General features: G+C 33.9%; 3 protein-coding genes across 3 annotated transcripts; 2 read left to right on the forward strand and 1 right to left on the reverse strand.

Moving 5' to 3' along the window:
- The first annotated feature begins 833 nt into the window (after positions 1–833).
- LOC17874655 (probable leucine-rich repeat receptor-like protein kinase At5g49770) lies at positions 834–5,436 on the forward strand. Its single transcript, XM_023786170.1, has 19 exons — positions 834–924; positions 1,009–1,132; positions 1,230–1,301; positions 1,386–1,460; positions 1,540–1,611; positions 1,712–1,876; positions 1,968–2,042; positions 2,140–2,214; positions 2,307–2,378; positions 2,468–2,536; positions 2,645–2,719; positions 2,796–2,870; positions 2,960–3,088; positions 3,168–3,646; positions 3,731–3,874; positions 3,956–4,092; positions 4,181–4,400; positions 4,481–4,716; positions 4,798–5,436. The coding sequence occupies exons 1-19, from the start codon at positions 834–836 to the stop codon at positions 5,269–5,271; spliced, it is 2,859 nt and encodes a 952-aa protein (XP_023641938.1). The 3' UTR covers positions 5,272–5,436.
- Positions 5,437–8,902: 3,466 nt separating this feature from the next.
- Positions 8,903–13,305, forward strand: LOC17876731 (probable leucine-rich repeat receptor-like protein kinase At5g49770). The gene is made up of 19 exons (XM_006282213.2): positions 8,903–8,990; positions 9,075–9,195; positions 9,258–9,329; positions 9,401–9,475; positions 9,555–9,626; positions 9,727–9,891; positions 9,993–10,067; positions 10,164–10,235; positions 10,319–10,390; positions 10,481–10,549; positions 10,651–10,725; positions 10,869–10,940; positions 11,033–11,173; positions 11,263–11,705; positions 11,786–11,920; positions 11,995–12,131; positions 12,218–12,437; positions 12,511–12,746; positions 12,832–13,305. Exons 1-19 carry the CDS (start codon positions 8,903–8,905, stop codon positions 13,303–13,305), a joined length of 2,814 nt encoding a protein of 937 aa, XP_006282275.2.
- Positions 13,306–13,736: 431 nt separating this feature from the next.
- LOC17874864 (START domain-containing protein 10) lies at positions 13,737–15,374 on the reverse strand. Its single transcript, XM_006280905.2, has 4 exons — positions 15,249–15,374; positions 14,903–15,161; positions 14,037–14,354; positions 13,737–13,938 (listed from the first exon to the last, which is right to left on the reverse strand). Exons 1-4 carry the CDS (start codon positions 15,278–15,280, stop codon positions 13,813–13,815), a joined length of 735 nt encoding a protein of 244 aa, XP_006280967.2. The 5' UTR covers positions 15,281–15,374; the 3' UTR covers positions 13,737–13,812.
- Between the last annotated feature and the right edge of the window lie 222 nt (positions 15,375–15,596).

Raw genomic sequence — 15,596 nt, forward strand, 5'->3', positions numbered from 1 at the left:
AACATACAAAGATTATGTAAATTTTTATGTCAAAATATAATTTCCAAAAAAAAAATAAGAATACAAAACTTCATAAATATAAAAAAATTTAATATTTGGAAAACTAATTAAATAGTTATTTGGGTTTTGCAAAAACAAGACTATAATCTGGATGAGACTGTGGGAGTATTAGTCAATGTATCATCAAAACCATAAGCATCTTAATTTCTACAACTATTATAATTAGTATTGTTATCTCAAGTTGGTTAATGCTTGTGCTGATATTTTCCAATGTTGTTGTTGTTAGAAAACTATTTCGTTGACCACGACTCTTCCACAAATCATATCTAATGTTTTTAGTGTAGATGTTTCGTAATCACTTTGAAGTTTAAAAATCATTAACGTAACGTGTGTGTTTAATACATTAAACTAGATTGTAACTCGGCCATGATGTCGCACGTACGGCGGTAACAAGAGACCAGTTCTCGCATTTTAATCTGAAAATGATAATTTGTCTTTTCCCATTACCCTATTGGCATTTGCTTCTAATAACAACCTTTTTTAATTAAGCTTCCATAATTCCATTAATAGCATTCTCATCTGTTTCAAGTTGAATTAATTTTTTTTTACATCGTCGACACTACCACAATTAATAATTATTCAAAGTCTTCTCCTATTTGTTTATATTATTATGTAGATAGATGTTTTGTTAGCAAGGAGAGCTGTATATTTTTTAATACTTCTAATAGTCTCGTAATAACTTGTGGTGATCACAAGCTTCCTTATATATTCAATGATTTTGTGATACAGTTTAGAAGTAGAATAAGAGATTAGTCTTCTTGGTGGGTTTGAAGATGAGTTCAAGAACTGGAGCCTTAATTTTGCTCCTGATCTTGTTTTTCTTCCGGATTTTTTATGTGTCTGCTTATACATATGGTCAAGACGGTAAGTATAGTTATATATATCAGATTTTATCAGACTATATATAGGAAGTACAAAATGATTGAATTGGCTTCATAATTGGTGCAGCTACTGCTTTACTATCCCTGAAAAGAGCTTTTGCCAAGCCTCCAAAAAATTGGAAAGGCGTTGATCCTTGTCATGAACCGGTATGGGTTGGAATCACATGTATTAGTAACCGCGTTGTTAACATGTAAGTATGTAAACATCTTGTGTCTTTTTTAATTTATTGCTGATTCTTCAATAGTAATCCTTTGCAGACTTTAACGTTGTGTTGTTTCTTGTTGCAGATCACTAGGCAACCTTAACTTGGAAGGAAAGCTTCCTGCCACAATTTCAACGTTTTCTGAATTGATATCCTTGTAGGTCTTTCTTATTCTTCTTCTTCTTCCTTTGCATAGAAATGTTTTTTTTCTCCCCTTCATCTTATGTTTTAATGTTTGTAGGGATTTGACATCAAATCCTAAGTTAACTGGACCGCTTCCACCAGATATCGGTAACCTCAAGAAGTTAAAAGAGTTGTAAGCTAACAAGATCATGAACCATTTTTAACAGCTTTCTCTCACGCATAGTTTAACAAACTCTTTTCTTTTTTTCCAGAAGTCTTATGGGATGTGGTTTCAGTGGTCAAATCCCTGAGTCCATAGGAACTCTTGAACAGCTTATAAGACTGTAAGATTTGGTTGCTTTCTTATTAGTATAATTAATAAACAATCTCTTTTGTAATTGGAGTCCATGAGTATCAAATTTTGCCTCCTTTTTATATGTACAGCTCCCTGAATTCAAATAAATTCAGTGGAACAATCCCGGCTTCCATGGGACGGTTATCAAAGCTATATTGGTTCGATATAGCTGACAATCAGATCGAAGGAGAGCTTCCGGTTTCTAATGGGACTACTTCACCTGGACTTGACATGCTTCTTGAAGCTGGGCATTTGTATTTATATAATCCATTTCTTTTGGTTTAATCACTCTTTTTAAATAATTAAGTACTAATTAATCTGACCATCCTTCACTTTCTCTTGTAGTCATTTTGGGAAAAACAAGCTTTCAGGGAAGATACCAAATGAACTCTTTACCTCAAAAATGATTTTGAAACATGTGTAAGCTGAATATTACATATCAATCTAGGAATTTGCATAAGTTGAGAGTAGTAACTAATTAAATAGGTGCTTACATTGTTTATTGTTTTATGAACAGGTTATTCGATGGAAACCTATTCACAGGTGGAATCCCAGACAGCCTCAGCAGCCTTGTTACAACGTTGGAAGTGTTGTAAGTAATAGAAACAGATTTTTTTAAAAATTGTTTGTTGTTTGTTCATTTTAATTTCGTAAATCATATATATGTTGTTTTCCTTGTGATAGACGCCTTGATAGGAATAGACTAAGTGGAGAAATTCCTACAAGTCTCAATAATCTCACAAATCTTCAAGAACTGTAAGTGGAGCAGATTAAAGATTTGTTATGTGTTTGTAGAAAATAAACGAAAAGAGGTGAAAAAGTTTGTAGTTGAACACATTTTTCAGGTATTTGTCCGACAACAAATTCACGGGTAGTATTCCAGATTTATCCAACTTAACTAAGCTCAAGACTTTGTAAGTTTCTCTATTATATATTTTCCCTAATTTCTTGTTCAGTTTACCATTATTAGAAACCTTCAGTCTCAAGCAATCTAATACCGTAATGTGATCGTTTTGTAACAGAGATGTGAGCAATAACCGATTTACGTCCTCACTCATTCCATCATGGATTCCTTCATTACGGTCATTGTCAACATTGTATGTACCTATCTTTCTTGCTCATGATCTCCATGTGTATATACTTGTTAAGAACATTTGGTTTTCGGCTTGGCAGAAGAATGGAAGGGATCCAACTTCAAGGTCAAATACCAATCTTCCTCTTCATCCCTCCACTAAATTTGGCGACACTGTGAGTAAAAAAAAATTCATGAAACTTTGATTAAAAAGTCACTCAAAGTTGTTACTAATAGTGATATTTGTTTTCTTGACTACTTGCAGTGTCTTAAAGCGCAATTGGCTAAACGCGACACTGGACTTTGGTACCAGCCAAAGTTTACGGTTTGTGGATCTACAAAACAATGACATAACTGAGTATAAGCAACCAGTTAGGAAAAATCTTCAAGTAATGTACGTAAACTTGTCACAAAATCAAATGACTTCTTTTTTTAAAGTTAATTACTTATGAGTGGTTTATATACATCTACAGCTTGGCAAACAATCCTGTATGTCCAGAGGTGGAGAACCCACCAAAAGAATATTGCAAAGAAGTCAAACAAAATTCCTCATATGCTTCCCCTAGAAGATCCTGTCGTGATTGTGGCGAGGATAGGGAACCGAATCCCGATACGTGCCGCTGTGAGTATCCAGCCACAGGAATACTCACCTTTAGGTCGCCTTCATTCACAGAGTTTTCAGACAACGACACCTTCAAAACTCTTTGGGAGAACCTAATAGTTTTATTTAAAAATTCTAAAGATCCAGTAGAGACAGTGGCCATAGGAAGCATAGGAGAGGATGAAATAGATCATCATCTTCTAGTAAATCTCTCGATCTTTCCATCGGGCAAAGATAGGTTTGATCAGTCCGGAATGGAAAGTGTTATTTCCATTTTTAGCACGCAGACTTTTAAACCTCCTAGCGGATTTGGCCCTTACATATTCAAAGCCAACGAGTACGACTTCCCGGGTATGATAAAAATGATTTATACAATTTACTCACAATCTAATGATGGTTCTATATGACTCAGTAGCTCTTCTTGTATTGCCACAGATGATAAAGGTCTTAAGTCATCACACATCATTGGAGCTGTAGTTGGTTCTTCTGTTTTTCTATTGATGCTAATGATAGCTGGGATTTATGCTCTCAAGCAGAAGAAGAGAGCAGAGAGAGCAAATGATCAAATCAATCCTTTTGGTAAGAACAAAAAAAAAAAGGTTCACTACTACTAGGAAAGAGGTGATGAAATGCTAATAGCTTCTCTTTCGTGTTTTGCAGCCAAGTGGGATGTGAATCAGAACAGTGTCGATGCTCCGCAACTAATGGGAGTAAAAGCATTTTCATTTGAAGATATGAGGAAATGCGCAAACAACTTTTCAATGGCAAATGATGTCGGAGGTGGAGGTTATGGCCAGGTTTGTGTCTTTGTAATGGCTTTAACTGAAATAATAAAGGAACATATTATATTACTTGAATACTGATCTTAATATAATGGTGAAATAGGTGTACAAAGGTATTCTTCCCTCTGGCCAAAAAATAGCAATTAAAAGAGCTCAACCAGGATCGTTGCAAGGAGCCTTGGAGTTTAAAACTGAGATTGAGCTTCTTTCAAGGGTCCATCACAAAAACGTTGTCAAACTCTTAGGCTTTTGCTTCGATCGAGGAGAACAAATGCTCGTATACGAGTACATTCCAAATGGTTCTCTTAGAGATAGTCTATCAGGTAAAAACATCAAATCTCTAATTCATTCATTTGAAAGGTATATATAGTTGTTTTCTACTGAACTAGACTAAAAAATGTAGGGAAAAATGGGATTAGACTTGATTGGACAAGAAGGCTTAGAATAGCACTTGGATCAGGGAAAGGCTTGGCTTATCTTCATGAGCTTGCTGATCCTCCAATTATACACAGAGACGTCAAATCAAGTAATATATTACTTGATGAAAGTCTCGCTGCAAAGGTTGCTGACTTTGGCCTCTCCCAACTAGTGGAAGAAGCTGAGAAAGCTAATGTTACAGCCGCAGTGAAAGGAACCATGGTGAGTAGACAATAATAAATCAATATCCTTCGATCTCTCCTTCCTAAATATATATTAAACTCTCAATATCTTTAAAATCAGGGATACTTGGATCCTGAGTACTACATGACCAATCAATTGACAGAGAAGAGTGATGTGTATGGGTTTGGTGTTATGATGCTTGAGCTATTAACCGGTGAGATTCCGATAGTTAATGGTAAATATGTGGTGAAAGAGGTGAAGATGAAGATGAACAAATCTAAGAAATTGTATGACCTACAAGAACTGTTGGACTCTACGATCATTGCAGCCAACGAGAATCTTAAAGGATTCGAAAAGTATGTAGACTTGGCTCTAATATGCGTAGAACCAGAAGGTGTGAACAGGCCCTCTATGAATGAGGTTGTGAAAGAGATTGAGTACATAATGTACCATGCAGGAATAAATCCTAACGTAGATTCAGCTGCTAGTTCAAGAACGTTTGATGAAGCAAGCAAAGGATCTGGTGATCTTTATAGGAACAACTCGTTTGAGTACAGTGCAAGTTTCCCAACTGCAAAACTCGAACCACATTGATTAGTTTATGGGATTGTTTATTTATTTATCTGGATGCTACACCAAAATGCTACGATTTATGCTATGAGAGCTTCATATGTCAAAATTGGCTACAACTCCTAGATGTATATGAGAAGAAATGAAAAAAGAAAGGGTTTCTCTGCTGAATAATACTTTTATTGGATCTGTATCGCTTATTCAAAAATTACAATAGATAGATGGAGCTTATACTTATACAACGGGAAGAACAATCTAGATCTTTTCTTAGTGATCAGATCTGATTACACTTGTCAAGCATCTAGCCACTCTCTTCTGCAACAATAGGACCAAACCGGTTTGATAGTACAATTGTCGGAGAACCAGTTGGGAGTGACGTCTTCACCTTCCTTACACTCTGCATATTTGTGTCTTTGTGTTGCAGAGAAGAGTTTTGTTCTTTTTGCCCCTTTGTCGTCTTTTGCTGGTGAGAAGAACTTTCAATATTACAATGTATTTGGGCCAAAAATATTTTATGGGGGTCAAAAATGTAGAAAATTTGTTTTATAGGGTTCAACGCCTTCATTGTATTATATTGGGGTCAATTTTAAAATTACAGTAAAAATTTACGTAGATCTCGAAATTTTTAAATTATTTTCTTTTTACTTCTTGCAGATATTATATACGCTACTGCAGCTACTCTTGTGAGAGCAGGCCAAATACATACATGTCTAATATTAGGCTATCAAATTTCTTATATGAAAATAAATGTGAATACACATATTAATATCTAATTTAATTCTTACATTTTAATATAATTTATACTAAATCAAAAATAAGTAATCCCATTACCTCAAAAATAAAGAAACGAGTTGTATTTATGATTACTTTGTAAGAACAGAAAATGAAAATATAACTTTTTCTTAATTTTTATTTACTTCTGGATATATAATAAACTACTGAATTGCATCTTAACTGTATAAAATAAAATCATTTAGTTAACTATTTTATTTTCTATGTTTTAAAACTTTAGTAATTTGTGTTTTTATTTTATATTATAAATTAACTATAGGTATTAAATAATGTCATCAGAATGAGAATATATAATATTTGTAAATTTTTAAATAATTACTTTTTAAGAATAGAAATTGAAAATATAAGATTTGTTTACTTATTTTTATTTACTTTTAGATATAACTTAAACTACACCAAAAAAAACCCATTAACATAAAGATGAACAAAGTTATACCATAATAGAATAGTTAGTTTAAATGATTTTATTTTATAGCAAACATTTGCATACATATATAGAGAACCATAAAAAATTTATGTAAATTATTATATCAAAATATAATTTCAAAGAAAATATAAAATAAAAAAGTTCATAAATATTTTTTAAAAAAATTTGGAAACCTAGTTGATCATTTATTTGGGTTTTGCAAAAGACTATAATCTCGTTGGGACTGTGAGGAGTATTGGTCAATATATCATCAAAACTGGTATAGTTTTCTTCTTTGTGCCAGCCAATTATTTGGTGCAAGGAGGAGGAGTGGGAGATACCAAGCCTGATATGCTCACTCTTGCAACAACTTTGCACGACGAAGTTTTTTGCAAGTTTCGCGAAGTCTTCCCTGCCAACCATATTAGCCTACATTGGCTTCTATCTCGGATCCATGTTGTTCTAGAAACGAACGCTGGTGAAACAGTTTCCAAACTTGGAGCATTATTGCAGGTATTGTTGCTATCATTGAGACCCTCTCCCACGTTGGCTTTGAGGCCTAAATGTATGCTTCCGGTGACTTTACTTACTATCATCGTGATTGTGGTAAAAGGTTTTGGAGTGGTAATTATGCTACATCAATATCTTCTTTATATTGACTATATTTCATTTAGTTTTGTTAAACATATCTCCATTTTTTGCCATGATTTTTTTGTAGTTTTTTTGGTACTATTTTTGTTGCCTCCTAAAACCAAAATTTGCCTTACTAAAAAAATAAAAATAAAATAAAATGTGAGATAAAAAGAGAGAGAGTTCCTAGATAAGACATAAGAGCATCCTCATTAGTGATGATCTTATAAAAGAGTATATGATGAATACAGAATATTATTTTCATAATATATTTATTATTTAATTAAATTTAAAGCAATTAAATAAATTAGACAAATATAATTAAACAATTTAATAAAATGAGTTTCTAAGCTGTCTCTCAAAGGCTTTTATTAGAGATATAATGGTTTCCAAGAGCACCTGCATTGGATTTGGAGGTAAAGAATGAGTTTTTAAAACCCAAAAAAAAAAAAAGGATGGAGTTTTAAATGAAAAAACTTGAGAAACTTATCTCATATGAGAGATCAACAACATATACTCTTGAGAGCCCCTAGTGGTCATATTTAAATTGGTACTCATTTTTTGTTAATAAAAATGATTAATATATGTATTTGGCTTAACATTCACAGTTGATGCTAGAGGCTCTTCTTCGTAGAAACTCTGATTCTTCTTCTTCCTTCTTTCTCAGTAGCAATAGAAATTTCATGAATTCAATTTTTCCCATTTCAATTGTTTTTTACTTTTACGGATACGTAAGTGACGACAAAAATAGGAGTCGTGCCTATAGCATATCAATTGACGAACACAAGTTCTATTGAATTGCTGGTTATTTGCTTTACTTGTCTTTTATGATTTTGACTATATCAGTTTATCAGAACCAATGCTACCAAATTATTATAATCTTTATAGTTATCTCTCATTTTAGAGTGTCCACCTAAGCATCCACATAAGCATTACTATTTGATTTACAACTATTTGATTTACATTAAAGGAAATATAAAACATTTCATGTAGTAGATACTTATGTTTTTAATTGATAGAATATTTTAAAATAAAATAAAACTACATTATATATTATGTAGAATAAATTAAATATCAAAACAATAAAACCAATACTATTACGAAATATATATATATATATTTCATGTTTTTAATTTATTATTAAATTTTACTCAATGAGAAATACGATATTACTAAAATCAATCTAAATTTATACTTTAAGACAAAGATATATAAAAAGGTCACACTTTATTTTGTCAAATTATATTAAAAATTTAAATTTTAAAAACAATTATCATCCATCTTCTAAAGTAATTACACTATTTATGAAACAGAGGTAGTTAAATTAGGAGTGAGTACTGGTCAATGTCTCATCAAGCATGTCATTAGTATTATAATCTCAAGTTGGTAAATGCTTGAGGTGATTTTGTTCATGTTGTTGTTAGAATACTATTTTGCTGACCACGACTCTTCCGTAATGCACTCTTTTCTTGAGATGGGCCGTTTTGGGTGAAACAATTTATATCAAAATGCTTTTAGTTTAGAGATCATGTCTAATGTACTTTGAAGTTTGAAATCATTAATGAGCGATTAAACTAAAAAAGAGTCCTACACTAGTTGAACTAGTTAATGGTCCACTGTCTCTACTCTCTATTTTCTCTAATTATATATGTTTTGACTTAAAAGTGTTCTAAAGTCTTCTTAACAGTGTTTTGCTAACATCTTTGTGTAGGAGTTTTGTTAACGAGGAGGCTATATACATACTCTATTCTAGGTTTCTTAATTACTTGAGTAGATCACATGCTTTCTTCTTGAATAAGAAAAATTATATTCATTGTGTGTCTGAAGATGAGTTCAAGAATTGGAGTCTTTATGCTCATGCTCTTGCTTTTCTACCGAATTTATTATGTGTCTGCGTTCACAAACAGTTCAGACGGTAAGTATAGTTAGATGATATGATCAGATTTGTTGAGATATTAGAATTACGAAATAGTTGATATGATATTCAAAATTGGTGCAGCTACTGCTTTACAAGACCTGAAGAGTGGTTTGACCAAGCCTCCTAAGAGTTGGAAAGGCTCTGATCCTTGTGGAACCAAATGGGTTGGAATTACATGTATCAATAACCGCGTTGTTAACATGTAAGTGTGTTAATTATCTTCGAATAATCCTCTGTAGACTCTATAACATTGTGTTTTTGCAGATCACTACCTAACCTTAATTTGGTAGGAAAACTTTCTGTGGGTATTTCAGCATTATCTGAATTGCAGAAGTTGTAAGTCTTTTCTTCTTCTTCCTTTGCATAGAAAATGGATTTTGTTCTTACCTTATGATCCAATGTGCTAGGGACTTGACATCCAATCTTAACATGACTGGACCGCTTCCACCAAACATCGGTAACCTCAAGAAGTTGACCATCCTGTAAGCAAGAAAGATCATGTCACATTCTTAACGATTTTTTCTTATCTACTAGATGTTAACTAACTCTTCTTTTCTCTAGGCACCTAATGGGATGTGGTTTCACTGGTCAGATCCCTGAGTCCATAGGAGATCTTGAACAACTTACTAGACTGTAAGATTTTGTTGCTTCCTATAATTATAAACAGTCTCTTTTGTGTTTGAAGTCTCTAAAACTCATATATAGTATATTAATTTGTGTTTCCTCCATACAGCTCCTTAAATTCAAATAAATTTACTGGAACAATTCCGGCTTCCATTGGACGGTTATCGAAACTAAACTGGTTGGATATAACTAACAATCAGATTCAAGGAAAGATTCCAGTTTCTAATGGGACTTCTTCACCTGGACTTGACATGCTTCTTCAAACTGATCATTTGTATATATATAATCCCAAATATTTCCATTTCATTTTTTGTAGTCTCTTCTTTTAAAATAAATAGACTAGTTAATTTGACTCTCCTTCACTTTCTGTTACAGTCATTTGGGAAACAACAAGCTTACTGGCGATATACCTGAAAAGCTCTTCAGTGCCAACATGACTTTGAAACATGTGTAAGGTTTTATACATGTGAAAATAAATATGTGCGTTTGCTCCATTGCGATTATTACCTAAATATGTGACTGCATTGCTTCTTGTTTCATCGATAGGCTATTCGATGGAAACCAATTCACGGGGGAAATTCCGAAAAGCCTCAGCTTAGTTAAAACGTTGAATGTGTTGTAAGTGGCTGAAGTATATTATTCATGTTGTTTATAGATCCTAATCACTTCTTTAATCTTATATGCTCTTTTCTTTGCTATAGACGCCTTGATAGGAACAGACTAAGTGGAAATATTCCTCCAAGTCTTAAAAATCTCACAAATCTTATGGAACTGTAAGTGAGCATATAAACAGAGTTTCATTCTTGTTTGTAAATTTAAATGAAAAAAAAGGTAAAAGAGTTTGTAGTTAAATCCATTTTCAGGTACTTGGCGAACAACATGTTTACTGGTAGTCTTCCAAATTTAGCCAGCTTAACCAATCTCTACACATTGTAAGTTTCTATATCTTTATTCCTCTTTTGTTGCTCAATTTAGCATCATAAACCTACATTATTACTCAATCTAATGCCTTGTTGTGATTGTTTCGTAACAGAGATGTAAGCAATAACAAATTCAATTTCTCACACATTCCATCATGGATCTCTTCATTACCCTCCCTGTCAACACTGTATGTGCATCTCTCTCTCTCTCTCTCTCTCTCTCTCTCTCTCTCTCTCTCTCTCTCTCTCTATATATATATATATATATATATATACATATTTCATATTTGCGTATATGTTTATGAAGAACAAATTGTCTTCCACTTGGCAGAAGGATGGAAGGGATCAACCTCGAAGGTCCAATACCAATCACCTTATTCAAACCTACTCTGTTGCAGACAGTGTGAGCAAAAACAATACATGAAACTTGGGTGGGAAGTAACCTCAAAGTTGTGTAATATCAACTGACTGGGATGTTTTGTCTTAACTTTTCAGTATCTTAAACCGCAATTGGTTAGAGGGGACGTTAGACTTCGGTACCAACTATAGCAACCAGTTGGAGTTAGTGGATCTACGAAACAACAGAATAAGTGAATACAAATCACCACCAACAGCTAACAAAATCATGCAAGTAACGTAAGTATCAAGGTAACAAAAAAAAAATCAGTTTTTGACTCTTATGATCAAACTACTTATGTGTGATAATATGATATATCAATCTACAGGTTGGAAAATAATCCTATGTGCCCAGCCGCAGGGAACATGCAGCCTAGTGACTACTACTGCAAAGGATTAATCCAACAAAACACCACAACTTATGTCTTGAAAAAAGAAAAGTGTTGTAATCCAATCACAGGAACACTCAACTTCAGGTCTCCATCATTCTCAGGGGTTTTAAACACCTCTTTCGACGACGATCTAGAGAAAGCGTTAGAAGAGTTCTTTAAGCATCCTAGCTATCCGGTGAGCTATGTGGCCGTTGGAAACAGAGAAGAGAATTCGTTTCATCATCTTCTAGTATATGTCCAGCTCTTTCCATATGGCAAAGAGAGATTTAACCCGACGGACATGGCCACTGTTATTTCCGGGTTTACCACGCAGAGTTTTACACCTCCTTATAGATTTGGCCCTTACGTTTTCAAACCCAATCCCTACAATCATTTCTCTGGTATGGATCAAACCATTCATTTGTTATATTGGTTCTATACAACTCATTTGCTTATGTTTTTGTTTTCCCACATATGTCAGCAAACATGGGCGTAGTCATTGCAGCTGTAGTTGGTGCTTCAGTTTTGTTGTTGTTGTTGTTAGCTATAACTGGGATTTATGCTATCAGACAAAAGAGGAGAGCACAAAAAGCAACTGATAAAATAAATCCTTTTGGTAAGAACTTAAAGAAACCATCTCTACATAAGAGTTATGTCTTGACTGAAACCTTTTGCTTTTTTACGTTGCAGCCAAGTGGAATATGAGTCAGAGCAGTATTGATGCTCCACAGTTAATGGTAGCAAAAGCCTTTACTTTTGAAGAGATGAGGAAATGTGCAGACAACTTTTCGGAGGAAAATGACATTGGCGGTGGAGGTTATGGCCAGGTTTGTGTCTTTGCAGTGTCTTCAACTGAAATAAGCACTGAACACTATATTACTTGCATTTTAATCTTAGTGTAATGGTGAAACAGGTGTACAAAGGGATTCTTCCCAATGGGCAACTCATAGCCATTAAAAGAGCCCAACCAGGATCTTTGCAAGGAGGGTTGGAGTTCAAAACTGAGATTGAGCTTCTTTCAAGGGTCCATCACAAGAACGTTGTAAGACTATTGGGCTTTTGCTTTGATCGTGGTGAACAAATGCTCGTATATGAGTACATTCCAAATGGTTCTCTTAGAGATAGTTTATCAGGTATTAACATAAACTCCCTTCCTTTGAGGAACTTTGATAGTTCTTTGGTGTTGGTTCTGACAAAGTAATGCAGGAAAGAACGGGATCAGACTTGTTTGGACAAGAAGGCTTAGAATAGCACTTGGTTCAGGGAAAGGTCTGGCTTATCTTCATGAACTTGCTGATCCTCCTATTATACATAGAGACATTAAATCACATAACATATTACTCGATGAAAGTCTAACCGCAAAGGTTGCTGATTTCGGTCTTTCGAAACTTGTGGGAGAAGCTGAGAACCCTCAAGTGACAACACAAGTAAAAGGAACTATGGTGAGTAGAGAATAATAATTAATAAATCATCCTCCTTTCTCTCTTTCTTAGATAAACTCACAAGTCACATTATCTTTGGATTTAGGGATACTTGGATCCAGAGTACTACATGACGAATCAGTTGACTGCGAAGAGCGACGTGTATGGGTTCGGTGTGGTGATGTTTGAGCTACTAACGGGTAAAACTCCAATAGATAATGGGAAACACGTTGTGAGAGAAGTGAAGATGAAGATAAATAAATCTAAGAAGTTGTATGACCTACAAGAATTATTAGACACTGTGATCAGCTCAAGCAGCGAGAATCTTGAAGGGTTGGAGAAGTATGTAGACTTGGCTCTAAGATGCGTGGATCAAGAAGGAGTGAATAGGCCATCAATGAGCGAGGTTGTGAAAGAGATTGAGAACATAATGGAGCAAGCAGGGTTAAACCCTAACGTAGATTCAGCAGCGAGTTCAAAAACGTTTGAGGAAGCAAACAAAGGATCTGGTGATCTTTATGGGAACAACTCGTTTGAGTACAGTGCAAGTTTCCCAACTGCAAAACTTGAACCCCATTGATTAGTTATGGGCTTGTTTAATTATTATGCTTTCAGCTTTGTCAACACTAAGCATGTGAGTTATGATGTAGAAATTGGAATTTAAGGAGTTTCTTGGTGCAACAAAAACGATGCACAAAATGTATCAAAATTTTGAATAGCACTTATCACACCTAAACGTTTATCTAATTTTTTTAGAAACTATTTTACTTGAATTGCAAATATATGTATTGGCATTGTTCTAACATTTTCCATTTTTTAGTAGAAAAATAATAGTGAGAAAGACAACATAGTAAAACAAATCATATAATTGTAATAGAATGATAATTCCAATGGTTTTAAATGACATATTACCCCATCTATAAACAGCTATCACTCTAGCCTCGAGAGAGGGGTTTAAGGTTTATTAAGAGAGTAAAAAAAGATGGTAAAGTAGCTAGCTGGCCTCTTAATTACGATCGATAATTCAACTCTTTATGTAAAAATATGGATACAAACAAAGAAAAAATAGGAGAGAACGAAGTACTAATTAAGTAGGAGGAAGAGAATTAGGTAGAGAAGCTTGAGCAAGCTTTCTAAGACTATCAATAATCATTACTAGCTTTGTGTTTAGCCTGTTCACAAAACACTTTGGCAACCATCCTACTGGATCCAACTGTAAAAAAAACAAAAAAAAAGTAAAAAATCAAAGTTAAACATGTATCAACGAAAAGACAAAAATAAAGGAAAAAGAGAAAAAAGTTTAAAAAAGACCTGAACAACATAGGTAATCATGCAAGAGGTATCTTCAAGCTTCTCCAAAACCCAACCTGACTCAACCAAAAAACCTCTAACAAATGAGTTGTGTTTCTTTTTCTTTGTTGGCTCTAATCCTTCTGCCATCTCTTTTGGTAGCGACGCAACCGCCACCACGAGAGTGCCGTCTTGCATGGTCTCACGTCTTTCATAGACAATGAACTCTCTGTTCCTAAAGAGTGGTTTCGAGTTTTCCCCAAACCTTAAACGGATCACACTTAGATTCTCATCTATTTCTCTAATATGTGTTGCTTCCACTAGGTCGCCTTCCCATTGCTGTCAATTTCTCCAATAATCATTATTATTATTATAATAATTATAACTCTTAATTATTAATGAAGTAGGTAATCAAACCTACCATGTGCTAGCTAATTTATATTAAACCAAAAACAACCTACCATATGTTAAATAAAAAAAAATAGTTACAAAACTTTATGTATAATTAATTTTTAAAAACTAATCTAATTTATAATTTCTAAAATTTATTGAGTAACTAATATATTTAATGTAATAAAAATCTAATTTATTTTACAGTATCCAGTTACACTTAACTTTTACATCTACTAAATTCACTTTTTTAAAAAGCTATTTTATGTATCATATATTTCATAATTTTTATTAAGATGTCAAACAAGTATACATATACAATATGTATTTCTAGTTCAATTAGCTAACCAGAATAATATGAAAATATTTTCTTGTAAGTAATAGTATGTGAATAGCTTTCTTAATTTTCTATTTGTGGACATACATAGTGTAAAAAGGAAAAAAAGAAAAAACATAATTGCATAATGTGGGGGAAGGCAATAAGAAATGATCATTACCTTGGCTGCGTCGATGGCATTTGCGACTTTGACGAACTGATCCGGAGAGACTGATGTGAGGATCCTACGGCTTCGAAACGAATGCAACGATCCAGTGTCGCGTTTTGAAATCTCTACACCGGTCGGGTCATGCCTCACGATCTTCCATCCATTGGTCGCGTTCCCTGACCGTCCGGCCTCAGAGGAAGATAAGAGCTCTTGGATACAGCTCTCACTCGCGAACCTAACATACCTTCTCAGCGACTCCTCGCTCACCGACCTAACAGTATACATAGCATTTCTTGATGATACATATAAGCTACAACGTAGAATAAACTTTATTATTAGGAACATGATTTTAACGTACCATGAGGAGCTTGAGGGGACTGGACCGTTCATGATCTTGTATAGAGGAGATTGAGGAATCCGGAGGTATGAAAACTTGTGTTGTGGCGCTCTTGCATTTTTAAGTCATATGGGTTTGGTTAAGAAAGAGAGTGAGTGAGAGAGAAAGAGACAGAGTTGAAAGCAGGATAGTGGGTAAGTGGGACAATGAGGGAGAGAGATAGCACATGCAATGACTAGTGGCAACTGAAATCATTATACATCTTCCTCTCTTACTCAAATCATTCTTGAAAATTTACAAATTTCTATACATTAATATATGTGTCTATGTTTTTTCAAGTTGGATTTGTTTACGAATGTTATTTTCTCA

The sequence above is a fragment of the Capsella rubella genome, unplaced genomic scaffold, assembly GCF_000375325.1.
Source record: "Capsella rubella cultivar Monte Gargano unplaced genomic scaffold, Caprub1_0 scaffold_8, whole genome shotgun sequence".
Taxonomy (NCBI): domain Eukaryota; kingdom Viridiplantae; phylum Streptophyta; class Magnoliopsida; order Brassicales; family Brassicaceae; genus Capsella; species Capsella rubella.

Bases quoted from the DNA above. Each gene is read 5' to 3' on its own strand.
- LOC17874655 (XM_023786170.1), top strand. From the start codon at position 834: ATGAGTTCAAGAACTGGAGCCTTAATTTTGCTCCTGATCTTGTTTTTC. The intron at 1,612-1,711 runs GTAAGATTTGGT...TTATATGTACAG, and splicing joins CTTGAACAGCTTATAAGACT to CTCCCTGAATTCAAATAAAT. The intron at 4,717-4,797 runs GTGAGTAGACAA...CTTTAAAATCAG, and splicing joins CCGCAGTGAAAGGAACCATG to GGATACTTGGATCCTGAGTA.
- LOC17876731 (XM_006282213.2), top strand. From the start codon at position 8,903: ATGAGTTCAAGAATTGGAGTCTTTATGCTCATGCTCTTGCTTTTCTAC. The intron at 10,391-10,480 runs GTAAGTGAGCAT...ATCCATTTTCAG, and splicing joins CTCACAAATCTTATGGAACT to GTACTTGGCGAACAACATGT. The intron at 12,132-12,217 runs GTTTGTGTCTTT...ATGGTGAAACAG, and splicing joins GCGGTGGAGGTTATGGCCAG to GTGTACAAAGGGATTCTTCC.
- LOC17874864 (XM_006280905.2), bottom strand. From the start codon at position 15,280: ATGAACGGTCCAGTCCCCTCAAGCTCCTCATG. The intron at 14,355-14,902 runs GTAATGATCATT...AGAAATTGACAG, and splicing joins ATGCCATCGACGCAGCCAAG to CAATGGGAAGGCGACCTAGT. The intron at 13,939-14,036 runs GTCTTTTTTAAA...TTTTTTTTACAG, and splicing joins TGATTACCTATGTTGTTCAG to TTGGATCCAGTAGGATGGTT.